The sequence below is a fragment of the Corvus hawaiiensis genome, chromosome 5 (assembly GCF_020740725.1).
Source record: "Corvus hawaiiensis isolate bCorHaw1 chromosome 5, bCorHaw1.pri.cur, whole genome shotgun sequence".
Classification (NCBI taxonomy): domain Eukaryota; kingdom Metazoa; phylum Chordata; class Aves; order Passeriformes; family Corvidae; genus Corvus; species Corvus hawaiiensis.
In genome coordinates this window covers 38,054,716-38,072,921 of record NC_063217.1, presented here as the reverse complement: position 1 = coordinate 38,072,921, position 18,206 = coordinate 38,054,716, and the positions used below count along the sequence as shown (strand labels likewise).

Genomic DNA, 18,206 nt, shown 5'->3' with positions numbered 1-18,206 from the left:
ACATACAAAGGAAATATTGTTAGAAAAGCAAATAACGTTATTTTAACACTTTTGGTTTTATGATATTTTACCATGTTTATGCATGTGTTTTCCAGTGAGTTAGCTATCATGAGATGAAACAGGTGAGGATTTCAAGGTTTACGTAAGAGGCAAATTTTAAAAAATGTTTTTTTTCAAAGAAAATGATCTTCATGTCCACATGGCATGACTACATGCAAGATTGCGCTGGGCACTAATGAGCTATTTTGGCATGGAGGCAGAGCATTCATTTGGGTCTCCATTCCCAATCCAGCAGTAAACTTCCTCCCTGAGAAGGACTGTACGCACTAGGAGAGTAGATGACATGTCCAAAGGCACCTAGCCAGAGCTCCTATGCCTTAGTCAATTCTGTGATGGGAGGTAGTAAGCAGCAGCTTCCCAAGTAGGTCTCAACTCTACGTGACTGCACATGGGTGTCCATGGAATTTAAGGACAAAGCCCCACTTTCAGTGGTTTCAAGCCTTCCTTAGACATTTACATAAGTATATTTAGGTTTGCCCTGTAATGAGGTTAGATCCTCAAGCATTTCATTATCAGGTCTCAGTGGGATGCTGTGGCTAACTGCTAGGGGACTGTAAGGGCTGATACACAAATGATCCACAAGAAGCAGCTACCGAAATCACATTGTGATTCAAGCCTTCACTCTAACCCCTATTTTCTCTATTCACAGTGTGAATAGCACAGTCAGTCAGGGGCTGAGTTCCAGGACCAGGCAGATATACCCACTATAAGACAAACAGGCAAGCACAACGAAAGCGGCCAGACTTAAAGTCCCTTCAAACCCAAACCATTCTATTCTGTTCTATTCTGTTTTGTTCTATTCTATTTTATTCTGTTCTATATATTTTATAATTTTATTTTGAACATACTCTGCTTTTGCACAGTGAGATTCTGGATGTGACAGTCTGCCATGTTACCAGCATGCCAAGAAGGCCACCATGACTGTGGGAGGGGTCAGCATAGAATGATGTGTTATTTTCACATACACATGAGATAAAGTGCTTTTTTTTTGCCTCGTTTGTTATCAGGAATCATTTTTTCACTTGCTTTCTGTCTGCTTTCCAGGTGTGGATGTGTGGAGGTGGCATGTATGATGTTCCATGCTCTCGAGTTGGACATATCTACAGGAAGTATGTCCCGTATAAAGTCCCCTCTGGAACCAGCCTAGCACGAGTGAGTAATTGGGTCTTGCTGTTTTCCATTTTCGTTCATTATCAGTCTCTTCATTCCTTGCGAACCAGTTTCCAGTAAACTATTAAAATGGAAAATGAATGTTTCTTTATTTTTCTGAAATGAGATGTGCAATTACTGCAGTTATTCTGCCTTTCAGAGATAAGACTGCCAAGAATAAAATGGAAGCTTAAAATTACAGGGTTGGACGTCTCAGCACAGAAGCACGTTTCATGCTGATTCAAAAGAACCTAGGAATAACCTAAGGCTTGCGGTTCTCAAATTGTACAGTGTTGTCAGTCATAGTTTTTATAAGCAGGACCAATTTGAATGCACATTTTCTTATCAGTCAGCAGAACAGGCAGAATCTCATGGAAGGGATGTTTTCTGAGGCAAAAGGCCTGAATAACAATTATTTGAGTGACTGTCTGGTTATTGTGTAAAATCTGGTTGTGGAATACAGCCAGCTTGGAGCTGTGAGAGTGAGAAATTACAAGACCTCTAGACATTTCTCAGACTACTGAACACATCCATACCTATGAGGGGCTTTTTGCTCAAGAGAAAATGTTCTGTAACTTTCTGGAGATGTTCACAGGATGTCAAAAATGGGAGATGAAGGGCACAGATGTAGCTTCCAGGAAGATACTAGTATTTATTCATGCTTGAGTTAAATCTTTTCTGGTTTAGAGGATTTTTTTTTTCTTTTAATAAAATGGCATTAATATTAAAGTCTGCATATTGCCATAGGGTAATATTTTATGAATCATAGTTTTTTTCTTAATAATGAAAATGTGTTATGAATAGAAGAATGAATTTCTTGCTTTGAGAGGGAGATATCCTTGGTTTCAGCACCACAGGACAAGGCTTTCTGTACTAACTGCAGCAGAAAATAGAGGCTGCCTGTGCTGCCTGCCTGACAGCTGGCTAGACAGAAAGAAAAATTTGCCTTAACAGGGTATCAGTGCAGACACTGGGACACACAATTCAGTAATGGGATTAGTGGTAGGGGCAGGAACTGTATTGACTAAATTGTGAGATTAATATCTTCCCTCAGTATAGCTCTGTGTCCTGTCAGAGTTGCCCCACCTGAATTACACTGCTTCATTTATGACATTCCCTGCAAAAATCACACACAACTCCAAATAAGAAATTCAAACTTCAGTGTTTGTTTTCTTCTGTTATATCACATAGTACCTCATTAGAGAATATGCTGTCTCATGCACTACCTGCAGGAGCAAAATACAATAATTTCTATTTGTACTACTGGCATCTTGCATGGTTCAGCATTTAACTGGCTTTCATGGTGGCATTGTGAGTGCTTAGAACCATCAGGTACACGCAGCCTGCAGCCTCCCTGTACTATTTATTTTAGCTTGATTTCAATAAATCACTCATGAAATATTACTGAAAAACATTTCCAGTTATAAAAATGGTATCTCTGCCCATGCACAGACTGATCACCCTATAATTTATGGGAAAAGATCTAGTGGTGAGTCTTATCCTTCCATTCAAAAAATGGATAGTTTTCTTCTGTGTTGTGGCAGTCCAAAACATGATACTTAGGTAAATTTGTGACACACAGTTATCACTCAAAGGAACTTTAAATTCTCAGATTCACAGCTTCTTTCCAGTACAGTATTCTTTACATTGCATTAAGGCTACCAAGAGCACTAGAGCTCTGTATGTTTTGGTGTTTGGGGCTATTTCAATAACTAGCCCAGGAAGAGAATATTTTCCTTGACCCATCATATTGTGTGTAATTTTAAACCTAAAAATATTCTCTTTCTCTCATCCTTGCCAGAAAAAGAAAATCAAGGACAGATTAATCTTCAGTGTGTCAGCCCCAAATGGAGCTGTTAGCCAAAGTATTATTAGGCAACTATTCACAGGAGTGGCCTAGATATTTGAACCGTCTTTGCATTATCCTCCAAATGTTTTATCATCCAAAGACTATAATCTACAACTTACGAGTTTTTAATCTGAAACTTCCTTCTAGTTCAAATATATAATGAATAACACACTCAAGAATATTTGAAAATATTATCCCCACTGCCAGAAGCAGTACTTTTCACTACTAAGTAGTTTCCACAAAGGTTTTTACTAAATCCTTTTCCACCTTCTGCTGTTTAAAGGAGCATGCCCAAGATGCAGTTCACAAAAGAATGAGCCCTAGAAGGCCCAACTGTGATTATATAAATGATAGCAAGAGGCCTTTATTCATCGAGGGGGAATTTCCCCTTGTGCAGATATTGCATAAAAGGTTGACAGATTTTCCCATCCTATTCCTCAGCACCTGCTCAAGGGATATGGGGACTGGAATTAGGAAGAGAACAGAGCTTCCAGACAAATTCAGGTATAGCCCAAATGCTCATGCCATGGGTTTCCTTTTAAGCTGTTTCAACTCATGTTTACCCTTAAAAAATAATCTTTAAAGTGAGCATTTTACCTTCCCTTGGGATTTCACCTCTCTTTATCTTTTAGCAGTGAGTTCCAACACACAGTTTCAGCCAGCTACATAACACTTGACAAATCTCAGTATCTGTTTAGAGAACTGTGACCTGTCATGAGAATCGTGTGTGCTTTGAGCAATCAGAGACCTGTCAAAAACTTTGTTGCACCTCCCCATCACTAAATAATCATTAGTGTACTACACACAATAGTATGGATCATGACATCAACTTTCTGCATCCTTCTTATCTGTCGCTCAAAATCTGGAAAGCTTGTGCATATTTGTTGCTGCCACATCCCACATAAATTGAAAAGCATACACATATGAAACACTGTTAGTAAAATTGTTTGGTGGTGCAGAGCAAAATTAAGGCTAGCCGTAAACATGCATAGTAGATTTATAAATAGATTTTGACAATAAAATGTAGATTAAAAGACTGAATATTTTTGTTTGAAGATGTCTTAAGATGTTGCTGCTTGCCAAAAGCAGTCAGTGTTCAATTCACAGGCAACTGCACCTAAAGAAATAGTAATAGGCATGCAGATGTCAACACTGATTCCACTTTATAACCTGGAAGCACTACATAATTATTCATTCATTCCAAACCTGTCAATCTCTGCACAAAACTGCAGTGACTAGTAACTAATTTTGCTTGTTTATTTTAGGTAAGGCATGTTTAGAAAGCAAACCCCCAGGTCCTAAAAACTGCCGAATTGTTTTACTGGATTATTTTAGTTGCTTTTTGCATTTCTGATTGTTGCTTCCCTTTTAACAATTCTAGCAAAGCCATTTACTTTTAGCCAGTTACCTATGAAATTAGACTTCAGAATATTCTTAGAATTTTCTTCGAGGTGTATCTTAATTTATTATTTATTTTCTTTAGTTTCCTATTGCCTTTTAGGGTGGGTTTTTTTCTATTTGTGGTTCTAGAAAAGCCATAAGAAATATATCAATAAAATCTCACTGTTCCATAGGATATGCAGAGATTAACTCAGTTTCAAAATATATCCAGAGAATTTCTTTTTCTTGCAGGTATTTTTCACCTCATTTTAGCATTAACTACAGAACATTAGCTCATTAGGCCTTTTTGACAGGAAGGGCAATCCCACTGAAGTTCAAATTGAATGCTAACCCAGCAGGGTGGTGAATCCTAACCTTAAGTTGAATTCCTCCTTGCCTGCCAGGACATTGGATCCCACAGCACAGTGATCCTCTGACCCATCAGGCACATGCACAGTGGCATTTCTCTCATTACACAGTGTCACTGAATTGGAACCTGCACGAGTTCGGGTTCAGGAATTCAACTGGTAAAGGTGGGCTCAGATTCCCACCTGAACCACTGGCTCAGCCTTTTTGTGTGGCTCCAAAAGGGATCTTCAAAGCAAATTATTGTAAATATACCATCTGGTGCTCTGATCACATTTGCATTTTTGTCAGAGCTTCCTTTAATACGATGACTGTTTTGGTCTATTTTTTTCCATATGCAAACAATATTTGGGAGTTTCTTAAATTTTATATTCTGTTTCCAGGCAGATTAAAGAACCAGGAGAAGCAGTTAGTAATGGCTACATTTTCTTGTGGCTGGAGTGCGAATGGATAGATGTGGCATGCTGTTCAGAGAGCACTGCTGGCACTTTTGCAATCACCTCTGTAGCACAAAAGACTGTAGCAAAAAGTCAGTTATGATTCAGCAACCACAGTTAGCAGGTGCAACATCAGCTAAGAACTGGCACATTATTTAGGAATCAAGCAAGAATCACCTTCTTAGAGAACAGCACCGCTATAACTATGATTATTACACAGTACAGCTGTTATGTTTTCACTGTTACATTTTTCATTAAGAGATTTATAAATTCATCATTAAAATTAATTAAACCAAGATCTCAAACAGAGTACTTACCAAAGAAAATATTTAAATTATTGTCCTTGACTTTGACAAGGCTCTTGACACTGTCTCGCACAATATCATCATAGGCAAACTCAAGGAGAGTTGGTTAGATGAGTGGACAGTGAGGTGGATAGAGGGCTGGCTCTATGAGGAGGAATGGCAGATCCCAGAGGGTTGTAATCAGTGGCAGAGGGTCTAGTTGGAGGATTGTCACTGTCACTGGGCCCAGTATTGTTTAACTTATTCATTCATTCAAAATTACTTGAATGAAGAGGCAGATGCCTCCTCAGCAAGTTCAGTGATGACACAAAGCTGGGAGGAGTGGCCGATAGCCCAGAGGGCTCTGCAGCCCTTCAGAGGCACCTTGGCAGATTGGAGAGATGGGCAGAGAGGAACTAGCTGAAATTCAACAAAGGCAAATGCAGGGTCCTGCACCTGGGGAGGAATAACCATGCACCAGTATAGGCTGGGGGCTGAGCTGCCAGAAAGCAGCTCTGTGGAGAAGGACCTGGGGGTCCTGGTGGACACCAAGCTGTCCATGAGCCAGCAGTGTGACCTTGTGGCCAAGAGGCCAATGGTGACCTGGGGTGCGTTAGGAAGAAAATTCCAGCAGGTCAAGGAATGTGATCCTGCCCCTTTCTCAGCCCTGGTGAGGCCTCACCTGGACTGCTGTGTCCAGTTCTGGGCTCCCCAGTACAAGAGAGACATGGAGCTCCTGTTGAGAGGTCAGTAAAAATTATTAAGGAATTGGAGCATCTCTCTTACAAGGAAAGGCGAAGGAAGCTGGGCCTGTTTAGGCTTGAGAAGGGACAACTGCAAGGTGGCCTCATCAATATCTGTCATTATCTGAAGGGAGGGTGTCAGCGGATGGAGCCAGGCTCTGCTCAGTGGTGCCAAGCAATAGGATAAGAGCAATGGGCAGAAGCTGATGCACAGGAAGTTCCACCTGAATACGAGGAAGAACTTCTTTACTGTGAGGGTGAGTGAACACTGGAACAGATTGCCCAGGGAGGTTGTGGAGTCTCCCTCATTGGAGATGTTCAAGAATCATCTGGACACAATCCTGTCCCATGTGCTCTGGGATGACCCTGCTTGAGCGGGGAGGTTGGACCAGATGACCCACTGTGGTCCCTTCCAACCTTACCCATTCTGTGATTCTTTGGTCTTCTAATCCTTGAATACAAAAAAGTCAAAGTAATTTTTGTGGGTTTTTTATTCTATGTTTTCTCCAATCTGAATAGAAGTTTTGCTTTTAAGTAAATTAATACAATGGGATAGACAACTTAGCTATCCAAAAAGATCACGAAGAAGATAGAGAACTAGGTATTTTTGGACAATAAGTACATCAAAGTGGTGGTAGCTACTTGTCAGGATTTACTCCACAGGCTAGAAAGTTACAAGGCTAAAGAAATCTGTTGGAAGTCAAACCCCTGAACTCTTCCAGGCTTAGCTGCAGGGATGAGCTATGGTCTGTATGGGTCTACAAAGCAAGCATGGCAGCAGCCAACAAATTTGTGGAGATGTTCTTATAGCGTCACTCTGTGTTCCACAGCTCCCTCACAGCCACAGAGCTGGGGGCAGGCAGCATCCTCACCAGGACGGGAAACATCCCGGCCCCCAAACCCTGCAGGATGACTTTACGTGAGCAAGAGGTGTAGATTTTCCAATTCATGGATCCTAAATTATTGTTTTTGTGTGCCTGGTGGAGATGCAAACTTTTATAGAGAGAATGAAATCCTGTTTGTTTTCAGATGACATCTGTGGAATTTCAGTTCTAGGTATTTGCAGACTACTGGCTTAGAATAAATAGTCTCTTGCTTCTCTGCCAGTTGTGCTCTTAGAAGATTTATTTATATACAACACCAGCTTTGTCATCTAGTTAGAATACTGTCTTCCATGCAGACACATTTCTTTTATGCCTGCAGACATCTCTTTATTTGGTTGGGTTTTGCTGGTTTGGGGGGTTTTTTTACAGAAATATTTCTGATATGAAACCCATTTAAGTTTTAAACACAGTTAGGTGTAAAGAACCAAAGTAAGATAGCCAAGACAGGGAAATATTGACAAGCAGTAGCACTGCATAAATTAAAAGGGGGTTAGGGGAGAAGAGGAAAGGTATGAAACCCCACACTGAGGCTTAACTGATGTGGGCAGGTTAAGTATTAAGACCTGAACATCACAAGACTGTGGTTAGTGTCCAGGAAATGTTTTATTGTTTTTCCACTGTAGAAATACACAGAAATGGTAAACGTTGTGTTCTGACACCGATGGAAGGACCTTTGCACAAAACTGCGGGTACCGTATTTCTCCTTGTGAGTGCTCTGGAGTTTTGTACCCTGCTGCTTCTGGCATATTAATCCATACTGGTTGGATGAGCTCCTCCAGTCATACTTTGTTCTCTTCTCTGTGATGATTCATTGTAATGTTATGCTACCCATATTCCAGAGGAACATAAAGTAGAGTTGTCTTGACTGGATAGATCCCAATGCACTTTTTAAATACATTTTGTGTAAAACAAACTGTATATTATATTAGTCCCAGCCAAATTAAATACAGCTGCTTCCAGAGGTAAACAGGGCACCCATTTTGAAGTAGCAACGATACTGTGGTTCACAAAACAAAAATAGAAAAATTTGAATTAGGAAGATGATGTAGGTGAGGTGAAAATAATCCCACTGGAATTTTACTAGGAAGAATAAGAGACTAATATGTCAGTTGTTGCAGAGATTGTTGTGTTATTCTTGGCAAGTAAACAGTAATGTCCCCTCTTACACCTCACAACCAAAATACAGTTGGGCCTCAGACATGCTGTGGTGATTCGTATTTGATTGGCATAACTGAAAGTGATTTTTGATGTCCTGGCTCATGTGACAAATACTAGCTGGTGACATCCCGCTTCCTGGAAAATGTTCCAATTAAATGCAGGACAATAGGAACTCATAACAGGTTTCAAGTGTTCCAGTAGTAGTTTAATATTGACAAAAGTAAAGTCTATTGATTGAGATCAGGGTCAGTTTCATGCAGTGAGATAGACACAAAAGCAGAAAAAACAGTTTGTACAGGTGAAGTGAAACAAACAATAGAACCATTGTGCTCCTTTAGTGACACCTGATAAAAATCTTTAGAACATCTAGAGGAACTAAGAACAGGAATTACATTGTTGTGTTAGTTCAGCTGCTGCATCTAAAATGTTAATGGAAAAGATGCAGCTAGAGGATGGAGGTGCGCTGGCTTGCAGTATGCCTTGGGAGCTCTCTTCTAAGTGCTGTCACCTTAAGCCAGCACACCAGCCAGTTACAAAATGAGGAACTACCCCTCTCATATCAGGGACTAATCCAGTTAAACCTTGCTTAAAGCTAATATTCATGGACCTGTCCTGTGTCATGTCCCTGCCTCACCCTGCTGTTCCATTCTCATGGCCAGCGTCTGCTTTCTTCTCAATGACTAATATCACGTCTCTTGAAAATGACAGGTGATCTTACACACTTAGAAAGAAGGGACAATCATTTGATCACAGAGATGAATCTACCCTACTCACTGAACAAAATGGCCCATGAAAAATTTTCTTTTTTTCAAGTGCAGAAGTCCTCATTTATCTCTCTCTCTCTCCAGTCAAGTTGATTTAAACTCTTTTATTGAAGTCCAGTATGCTGGCTTTGGCTGGGATAGAGTTAATTAACTTGAGAGTAGTTAGTATAGGGCTGTGTTTTAGATTAGTGATGGAAACTGTAATCACCATAGAGATGCCTTCCTTATTGCTGAGCAGGGCTGGCATAGGATCAAGGCCTTTTCTGCTCCTCACACCACCCCCCAGCAAGCAGGGTGAGGAGCTGGGAAGAGACACAGCCAGGACAGTTGATTGCAACTGACCACAGGGATAATCCATATCATATGACATCAGGCTCAGTATATAAAGCTGAGGAAGGGGGGACGTTTAGAGTGATGGTGCTTGTCCTCCCAAGTCGCCACTAGGCTTGAGGGAGCCCTGCTCTCCTGGAGATGACTGAACACCTGCCTGCCCATGGGAAGTGGTGAGTGGCTTTGCTTGTGTGCACAGTTTTTTTCTTCCCTGTTAAACTGTCTTTATCTCAACTCTTGAGTTCTCTCACTTTCACTCTTCGGATTCTCTCTCACACCCCTTTTTGTGGGGACTGAGTAAGTGGCTGTGTGGTGCTTACTTGTCACCTGAGGTCAAACCATGACATCCATGTATCAGTGACATTGTAATTTACTGTTTTGTAAATAAAAATTAAAAAAAAACACCAAAGCAAAATCACAGTCTTAAATGTGTGAGCTCATATAAACTTAAATAAAACTCATCTAAATGTAAGCCCAGTGGTAAAGAATTTACCAGAGAGTAAAATTGTAACAGTGATTAAAATGATATCAAGAATGTGTAAATGAGCAACTGATGACAGCTGATGACTCAGTGTGGTTGCTCTCACTGTTGTATTCATCTCGCAGCTTCTTTGTGACAGCTGTTACAACCTTACATATAGAAATATGCATCTACTGAAATACCATTGGGACTTACTTATCCTCATACAGAAATTTTTCACTGAAAATGACAAAAGAGAGAACAAATTGTCATTGGTCTTCTTGGATAGGTCCTGAAATACTCTTCAGATGTCCATCTAGAGTCCCTATGACTTCTTTATTTTGTGTGTCAATTCATGTAACTAATTAATATTTAATTGATCTTCATTTAATTGTTTTTATTTAATTTTTTTTTTCCTTTTTTTCCTATTAAGAGTAACCAATCTGGACATCTGTAGCCTTGCAATGAATTTGTCAACCAAGCTAAGCTACGCCATTTTCAGCTGTAGAAACATGTTGTCAAGCATTGGAACAGGCTGCCCGGGGAAGTGGTTGAGTCACCGTCCCTGGAGGTATTTAAAAGACATGTAGATGTGGCACTTAGGGACATGATTTAGTGGTGGACTTGGCAGTGCTGGGTTAACAGTTGGACTCAATGATCTTTGAGGTCGGTTCGAATCTAAATGATTCTATGATTCTATTTTTCATTTTTTCCTATCCACATTTACATGAGATGTTCAGATTGAATCCAAGCAAGAGTGGTCTACCACAAAGATATGCCAAAACTGATTCTTTCTATAGTGATATTTGATGCCATTTGAGAAACTCGCATTTAAAGAAGTTTTCTGTAGAAGATTACATAAATAGTAACAGGAGACAGAAATCAAGAACATTCAAATCTAATTCTTGTTTGTTCTAAATTATTTGAAGATTAGTTTCACTGTGAAACTTAACTGTCTCATGATGATGAAAACAAAATGAGTGCTTAAATGATGCTGTAAGACGTTCACAAAATGTGACCTAGTCTGGTAGGCTCTTAAAGTTCTTTGACACACAAGTTCTGTGGCAGTATACACACACAGAGTAAAATCATATCAAAGTCAAGATTGGGTAGCTATTCAAAACCATTCCCACTTGTGGGGCTTATATGACATGCTCGGATTGTATCTAGCCTCACCTAAGGGTCAGGCAAGGAGGAAGTGACCATCCTCCTTCCTCCATCCACTCTGTCAAGACATCCACTGAGATTATGGGAATGGCAACTCTGGAAGACTCATAAAGGACTTGAAATCACATCCTTACCTTACAGTAAGTAATTTGATTGGTAGGCCTTAAAGTGGTCAGAGATGAGGGCTCTCATTTTGGTTGTGCTCCTCAGATAGGATGAGTAAAAGCCCTGCAGCTCCCTGCCATAATTTGCAGAGAAGAGTTATGATCCTAAGAGGTTCTCTGCAACTTATAATGCTGCTAGACAGCCACAGAATTGGGATTTTCAGCTTACAAGTTCACCCATCTCATCTTGGACAGCTTGTATTTTTGCTCCAGGAACATGCTGGGTTAGCACATTCTAAATAAGAGTGCAAATGATGTTTGCCTTTTTTGTGCAAGGTTGCACCAGACCAGCTTTCAGTACAGCAGCTCTTCCTGACTGCATTCAATTCAAGTATGGGAAGTTTTACTACTGGTCTGGACACAATTATGTTAAAAGAACGTATGGTGATTGCTGAACTTGTATAGTGGTAATAAGGCTAAGAAATGCTAGCCCAGGCTAACTGGGGTCAACAAACCTCTTTAAAACTAAGTTGTTTAGATGCTGAGTGCTTGCTTCAGAAACAGCTTCTCACTACTCCAGAACATAGTGTTCCTTTTGGTCATGTTCGTAGTCTGGAGATTTAGAGCTAGAAAATCAAGAGTTTGTATATTTAAAAAAAAAAAATATTGGAATTAAAAGGGCTGCCTCATAAGGGTTTGGCTTATGACATCAATGTATAAACATAGTAAGGATAATAAACAATTTCATTACAGGCAATTTTTAGCATGTGATGGAAAGAATGGTTTTGGAAGAACAGGGAAGCAAAGTTTTAAATAGGTTTGTCCGAAGTGTCCTACCTGATACTTGGGGAATGGTGGAAAGAACTGCCTTTCTTTAATACAATGTTTCGGTGGATTTACACATAAACACACACAAAACCCAGTTATAAAGGTGTTATTAGAAAATAAAAAATTTTTGACTGGTGAATTAGAATTTTGAGTTAGTCACCAGGTATAATATCAAGATTTTTGTTGGACTTATGTTTTATCAGTAACAATCATCTAAAGCAGAATGCAGTCTTTTAGAGCAGCCAAGTAGCTAAAGAAAAAAGTCCATCAGAGACTACACTTAATATTGGTGGGGTGAGCTGCTGCAAGAGTTAACCTGAATACTTTTACTGTATGGCTCTTTTTACAGTATGGTTTTTACATATGAAAATAGCCTATCAGATAAAATGATTGCAAAAAAAATATTTTACAGAACAGTCCTAAACTGCATTGGCATGATAGCAAATGAGGTATACAGCATTGCAGTGAAAGATACGCTAGAAATCACACGTATTTTCATTATTTTGGCTTTTTGTTTAATGTTCCTAATCATATTTTTTTGCCTCATGTACAAAACCTCATCACATAGTCTTTTTACTTGTTAGAAAATTTCTGTATTACAAGTTTTCTGCCAGAAAGGTGACTTTGTCATTTAGATGATATTCTTGAATTTTTTCTGGTTTTCTTTGTCCTACCCAGTTCTTGAATTCTAATTTCTTGTAAAGTTATTTAGGTTTTCATGACATTGCAACACAAGTCAAACTTATTTGGAGCACAAGCCATTTTTGAATAGGGATATATGAGTGTTGTGAATTCTTACACTGCTTTAATGTTACTTGCTTTATCCCTGCAGGTTTTAACATACTTGCTTCACAGAGAGAAAGCACATAGAAACTTAGCTTGCAGTGTCAGCTAAAAGTACTTCCTTTGTTCTGTGTCTTGCTGTCTTTGTATTCAGATAAGCCTTATTAGTTCAGAGACATTTAGTTTATGTGGATTAATAAAATTCAGGGAAGGAATTTTCCAGTGAATCTTGAAGGCAAGTCAGAGTATGAATCCGGCTTACTTAGATGCAGAGGATGTTCTGAAAAGAAACATTACCTTATGTTGATGATAATCAGATGTATGTTGTCCTCCAGCTTATTACAGAGTGAATCTCAGCATTTCGCAGTTAGTGTTCTATAAAAAGAATATTATAAAACTTGATTATCTTGTTTTTACAAACAAAGCAATAAGAACACCCTAGTGTCTCAATGCTATCCAGGGAGATGTTGCTTTGTTGGTGGGATAAAAGGTTATTGGGCAGCTGTGGCAATACAGAATAGACTCAGCCCATACTCCTCTACAGCATCTGCATGTAAATTTGTGTGGCTTGAGCTGCAGGAGGAATTTTAAAAACAAACAAAAATACAGAAAAAAATGCCCCCTTCTTGGTGGTAAATAACAACAAAATATTTCACTTCAGTCTACCCAGAATTTTTCTTTGCAATGGTATTTGTTTTATTTTGTAATTTGAGGCAGTTAATTTAATTAATTATAATTTGAATAAATTCTTATGCAGCAAAATAGATAATTCTGTTTCCTATAAAATGCCAACAAAAATAAACTTTGTGGAACACAAGCCAGAACTGGGTTTTACAGAACCTAAATAGTCTTAGATATCTTCATCGGGTGAGTGAGTGCAGAAAGCCACAGGTTGTTGTACCTATGCCAGGTGTTTTGCTTCAAGTATATTCCCTTTGAGGGATATGTGCTATGCCTTGCACAGAACTCAGTAGCATGGCAGCACAGCAAACCTTCCAGCTCCAGCCCACAGGTTGTGCAAAACCAGCTGTGAGATGGGGCACAGCACGCTCATGGCTGCTTGCCCCCAAACATGCACATGTAAGACCTGACCCTAAAATTTAGGTAGGAATTGCTTGGTGACTAAGCGGTATCATGACAGATTGAAGTTCAGATGCCTTTTAAATGCAAAGTGAAATATATCAGAAGGAATAATTTGAACCATTCTTCCACATTAGGAGGTCTGAACTAAGAGGGAAAAAACAGGTACCAATGTAAGCAGCTGAAAGAAAATTTCTGTTCAACATCCATCATTAATCAAAAATTCGTATGAAGAATATGCATAAGGAATATGAAGGAAAGTAAGATGTTCAACAGACAGAAGACTGTCTCTCACAGAGCCAGCAGGGAAGCAGGGTACTTAATACTCTGTAGTGTTTGCTCAACACTGTAATGAAGATAGCATATGGTTACTGGAACTTTTCCAGGTTTTAAGACTGAGAAATGAGACCAGCTAAGCTTAAAAGTTGTGTGGAAGGCTGATTTCTTGTTTTGTTTTGTTTAAAATTTTCCCTATTATGAGTGTCAACCACTCAAAGCATGAAGAAATTAATGTTTGCTCTTTTTTGTGCCACGCAGAACCTGAAGCGAGTGGCAGAGACATGGATGGATGAGTTTGCAGAATACATTTACCAGCGACGGCCTGAGTACAGACATCTCTCAACTGGTGACATCTCTGCCCAGAAGGAGCTGCGCAAGCACCTTAAGTGTAAAGATTTCAAGTGGTTCATGGCTGCAGTGGCTTGGGATGTCCCCAAATACTACCCTCCTGTGGAGCCTCCACCTGCTGCATGGGGGGAGGTGAGGAATAGATCAGATTTAAATGAGTCTAACGTTTTAGATTGTGGGAAATTAAAATTATTAAATCAGAGTAAACCTGGTGGTAAGTAGTGTTATTAAGGAAGTTCACAGTGGTTGAAGCAATCCCTGAACTATCCATTAAAATGAGAAACTGCCATGTCTTAGAACTATCACCGTTGCTTTTGTAACTCATTACAACTTTGTGTGTACAGGGCATACGATGTAGGCACAATGAGGACAAGATGAGGAAAAGAGCACTCATTACTGTATGTCGCAAGAAGATCTTAGATTCAGAGAGTCACCTTAGTAAAAAGGAAGTCTGAAGTCAATGCTTGGGGGTTTTTGCATATCTACTTGAATACCTCCTCCTGTCCTTACAAGGACAATTGCGTGCAGATGGAGTTCAGTTTGCTGACATGTGAAATGTGACAAGCAAGGCCTGGATACTTTCCTTTTAAAATGATTGATTTTTCTCAGCTGTTCTCTGCATTCTGTAGGTGCTGTCATCACTGAGTACTAGTAGCAGGCAAATACAATTTCTCCATTGATGGATGAGGGGAGGGAGAGACCACAAAAGAGAAGCCAGTATCTGAGCATCACTCCAGAACAGGGGGTGAGCAAACAGCCAGCTGCAAATCTTCACCTGTGATCAAAGATGTTCTGCTTTCAGACCTCTCTGAAGAGCAGAGCTGTAGCAAACCTTGCTTTGACAGTTTGTTTTGTGCAGAAGAATTGAGAACACAAGTAGTGCACAGAGAGGAAATTACTTCCTTAGTTGCACTGAAAAATTGCTGTGACCTTTGCCCCCAAGAACTACAGCAGCTTCACTCCGTGGATAGGTTGTGTGCAGCGGGCTTTTTCCTCTCAGTTCATTAAGATACATAAAGAAGGCTTCACTCCTCCAATGTATTGTGTTGCTTTTTTAAAAACCATAGGAATATCTGTACTGTGAGTCCTAGCCTTCTCTGATTTTTCAGATGTTCTTGCAGCTCTCAGAAAATAACTGTCGTGTTTGAAACCAAAGTATGAAGTTGAAACTTTGGCCAAAACATTTGGTAAGATCAGACTCAAGTCTGCATATTCCCAGTGGTCAAGACTGGACCATAGACTTCTAAACATAGGTTCCTCTACTATTCCCCAGAATTTCTTTTTAGAAAAGCAAATTACCTCATAGTGAAATTTTTAAAATAACTTTCTGTGGTACTAGCAATCCTTAATTCTTCTTTATAAACTATCAGTTACAGAAAAACTCCAATTATATGTGTCTTACTGTTTGCTACTTCTTGGCAGTAATGAATTCCTTTGTTGTTAAAGCTTCTTCTTTTTGGTGCTGCTACCCACTTTATGAGATTAATGTGTACCAAGTGGTAAGGAATTTATCAGTAGAAGTCAGACTGGATCAGATTGCTATGACTGCTACTGTGATCTTCCTTCACTATCTTCCACATGTATACATGCATTGTATACATACATACATTGGAGGACTGTGATCAGATGTGTAATTTCTCTGGCCAGCTGGATGATCCTTAACCTCAATCAAGAGGGTCTAAGAGGAGGAGCTTGTGATTCAGGTATTCATTTTTTTCATAGCAATATTAATATAATCTTTGCATAAACCCAAGTATTTTTAGAAGTAAATCAAAGATCGTATCAGTGGTGTGAGGTCTGTGCCTTAAAAGCATTTACTAAGTTCTTAGGAAGGACATGAAGACCAAAGATTTTCTTTTTTGTCTAAAATATACTTTCACTAAAATAACAAGAAGAGAGCTTTCAGCCCTGCTACTCTTGTTTTTCCTGAGACTGTCCCATTCCTGTGCAGTTTTAATTAATTTGTTGGCACTTGCGAGGACCTTGGAAAAACTTGAAGGTCAATGTCTGTGAGAATCTGAAAGACGGAAGCAGACTGTAATGTTACTGCTTTGTAAAAATCACTCAGCTCTAGAAACCTTGCTGATTATACACACCAAAAGTCTGTGCCAACACTGACTCATTTAGTACCCTATTTGGAAATACTTTACATCTGCTTGCCTATGCCAGTCTGAGAAAGAGTAAACAATGAAGTACTCAGACAAGTTTGGCTCTAGTATTTTGATATCTAGCTAGTAAAAGCATGTGGTGTGAAAGCAGACGTCTCATAAACAGCCTCTGCTCAACTCCTCTTTTTTTACAAACACGTTTATTTAAAATCCGACTCTTACATTTCTTGACAAAATCTGTTTTTGATGGAAAAGAAGGACATTTGGAAAACAAAAAGCAATCTTTTTTACTACACTTGTCATGGCCTTATCTCTTATGTGTGTTTGTGCCTTTTGTCCTTGTAGCTGGCAGGGTGTATGTTCCCTTGATAATCTGTTCTACCTTGTAACATCTGAAATATGTGCAGTAGAGCAATGTAATAGCAAATCCAGACAGATTAAGGTTAGTGAGACTGTCAGTTCTGTGTTTGAGTGAAGTAACTGCACTCTTTTCCACTGTGGAAAAGAGGAAAGTATTCAATTAGGTTTTGTTCTTACTCTTTTGAATATATTGGGAAGTCTGGTGCCAGCTAAAAACAGTAATACCCATCCCATGGTCTTTCTAAAACAGAATAATTTATTTGTAATGTGTATTTGAAGTTCTACTATGTAAAACAATAGATGTGAATTGGACACCAGGTGTTTTCTTAGGAAGTACTCATGAATCTACAAGCTGTGATCCAGCACAAACATATTGTGTATATTGTGCAAATATCACAGCTTCCAATACCTTTAAAACCACATTTTACTGTAAATCAATCATATAATATCAGACATTGTCATTTATTTTAGATTTCATGAGTCCTATAATCAAGGTGATGCAAAAAAAAGTTGTTTTACTGAGTCAAAAGGGAATTATTTAAACTTGGTTTCACTTGCTGTTACATGAACTTCAGTAATTTAATGAGGAAGTGTCTCAGTCACTGCAGCATTGCTAAGCTGTAGGACCTGAAAGCACTCCTTTCTCGGCCCCAAATTCATGGATTTTACAGAACTGTTTTACAGCACTGACATGAAAATGTTGCACATAGTCAAGTGGCACATTTGAAAAAAGATTAAAGCCTAAGAACTCACTACCTTCTCTTTTGGTTATTTTCCTTTTTTTAAAATGTGTCATACTCATACCCTTAATGAGTCAATCTGAGCCCAGAAAGTGTCACATATCTGTTGTACAAAAGTGATACAACCCCACCCTGCACAGACTGAGTGCTGCACAGCTGCACAGATGGACTGTTCAAAGTCTTTTATCAAGATCAGTATCACACTGAATGACAGTCCCCTGTTTCTTCAGTGAGGTCTTTGGCAGTGTTTGACTTCTTTACCTTTGACTTTTTCTTTTTTATGGCGTACACAAAGGATAAATACTTCTAAAATTACTGTGTATCAGTTGACAGGAGAAGTGGCTCGTATTTCCATATTGAATCCGTAGATATTGATGGCCGTAGGGTTATCTGAGAATGTAAGCAGTGCACTAAAACTGGCTGTAAGCGCTGCTCAAACAAAAAAAAGTAACATAAATGAATATTGCTAATGTCTTCTAAGAGTTAAAGCCATTTTCATATTGAGGGATTAAATCAGATATAGGGAAAGTATTATATAAACTGAT

At 39.1% G+C, this 18,206-nt stretch overlaps 1 protein-coding gene and 1 long non-coding RNA gene across 2 annotated transcripts in view; one reads left to right on the top strand and one right to left on the bottom strand.

Moving 5' to 3' along the window:
• GALNTL6 (polypeptide N-acetylgalactosaminyltransferase like 6) overlaps window positions 1-18,206 on the top strand; it is a 442,063-nt gene that overhangs the window by 407,912 nt on the left and 15,945 nt on the right. Inside the window, exons 8-9 of the mRNA XM_048303651.1 lie at window positions 1,105-1,212; window positions 14,364-14,585. Of these exons, the coding sequence (XP_048159608.1) occupies window positions 1,105-1,212; window positions 14,364-14,585 (330 nt within the window). The remainder of the gene's footprint in view (window positions 1-1,104; window positions 1,213-14,363; window positions 14,586-18,206) is intronic.
• Window positions 1-18,206, bottom strand: part of LOC125325965 — a 41,815-nt gene that overhangs the window by 8,143 nt on the left and 15,466 nt on the right. The window contains exon 2 of the long non-coding RNA XR_007203632.1: window positions 13,044-13,121. This is a non-coding gene — a long non-coding RNA (uncharacterized LOC125325965). The remainder of the gene's footprint in view (window positions 1-13,043; window positions 13,122-18,206) is intronic.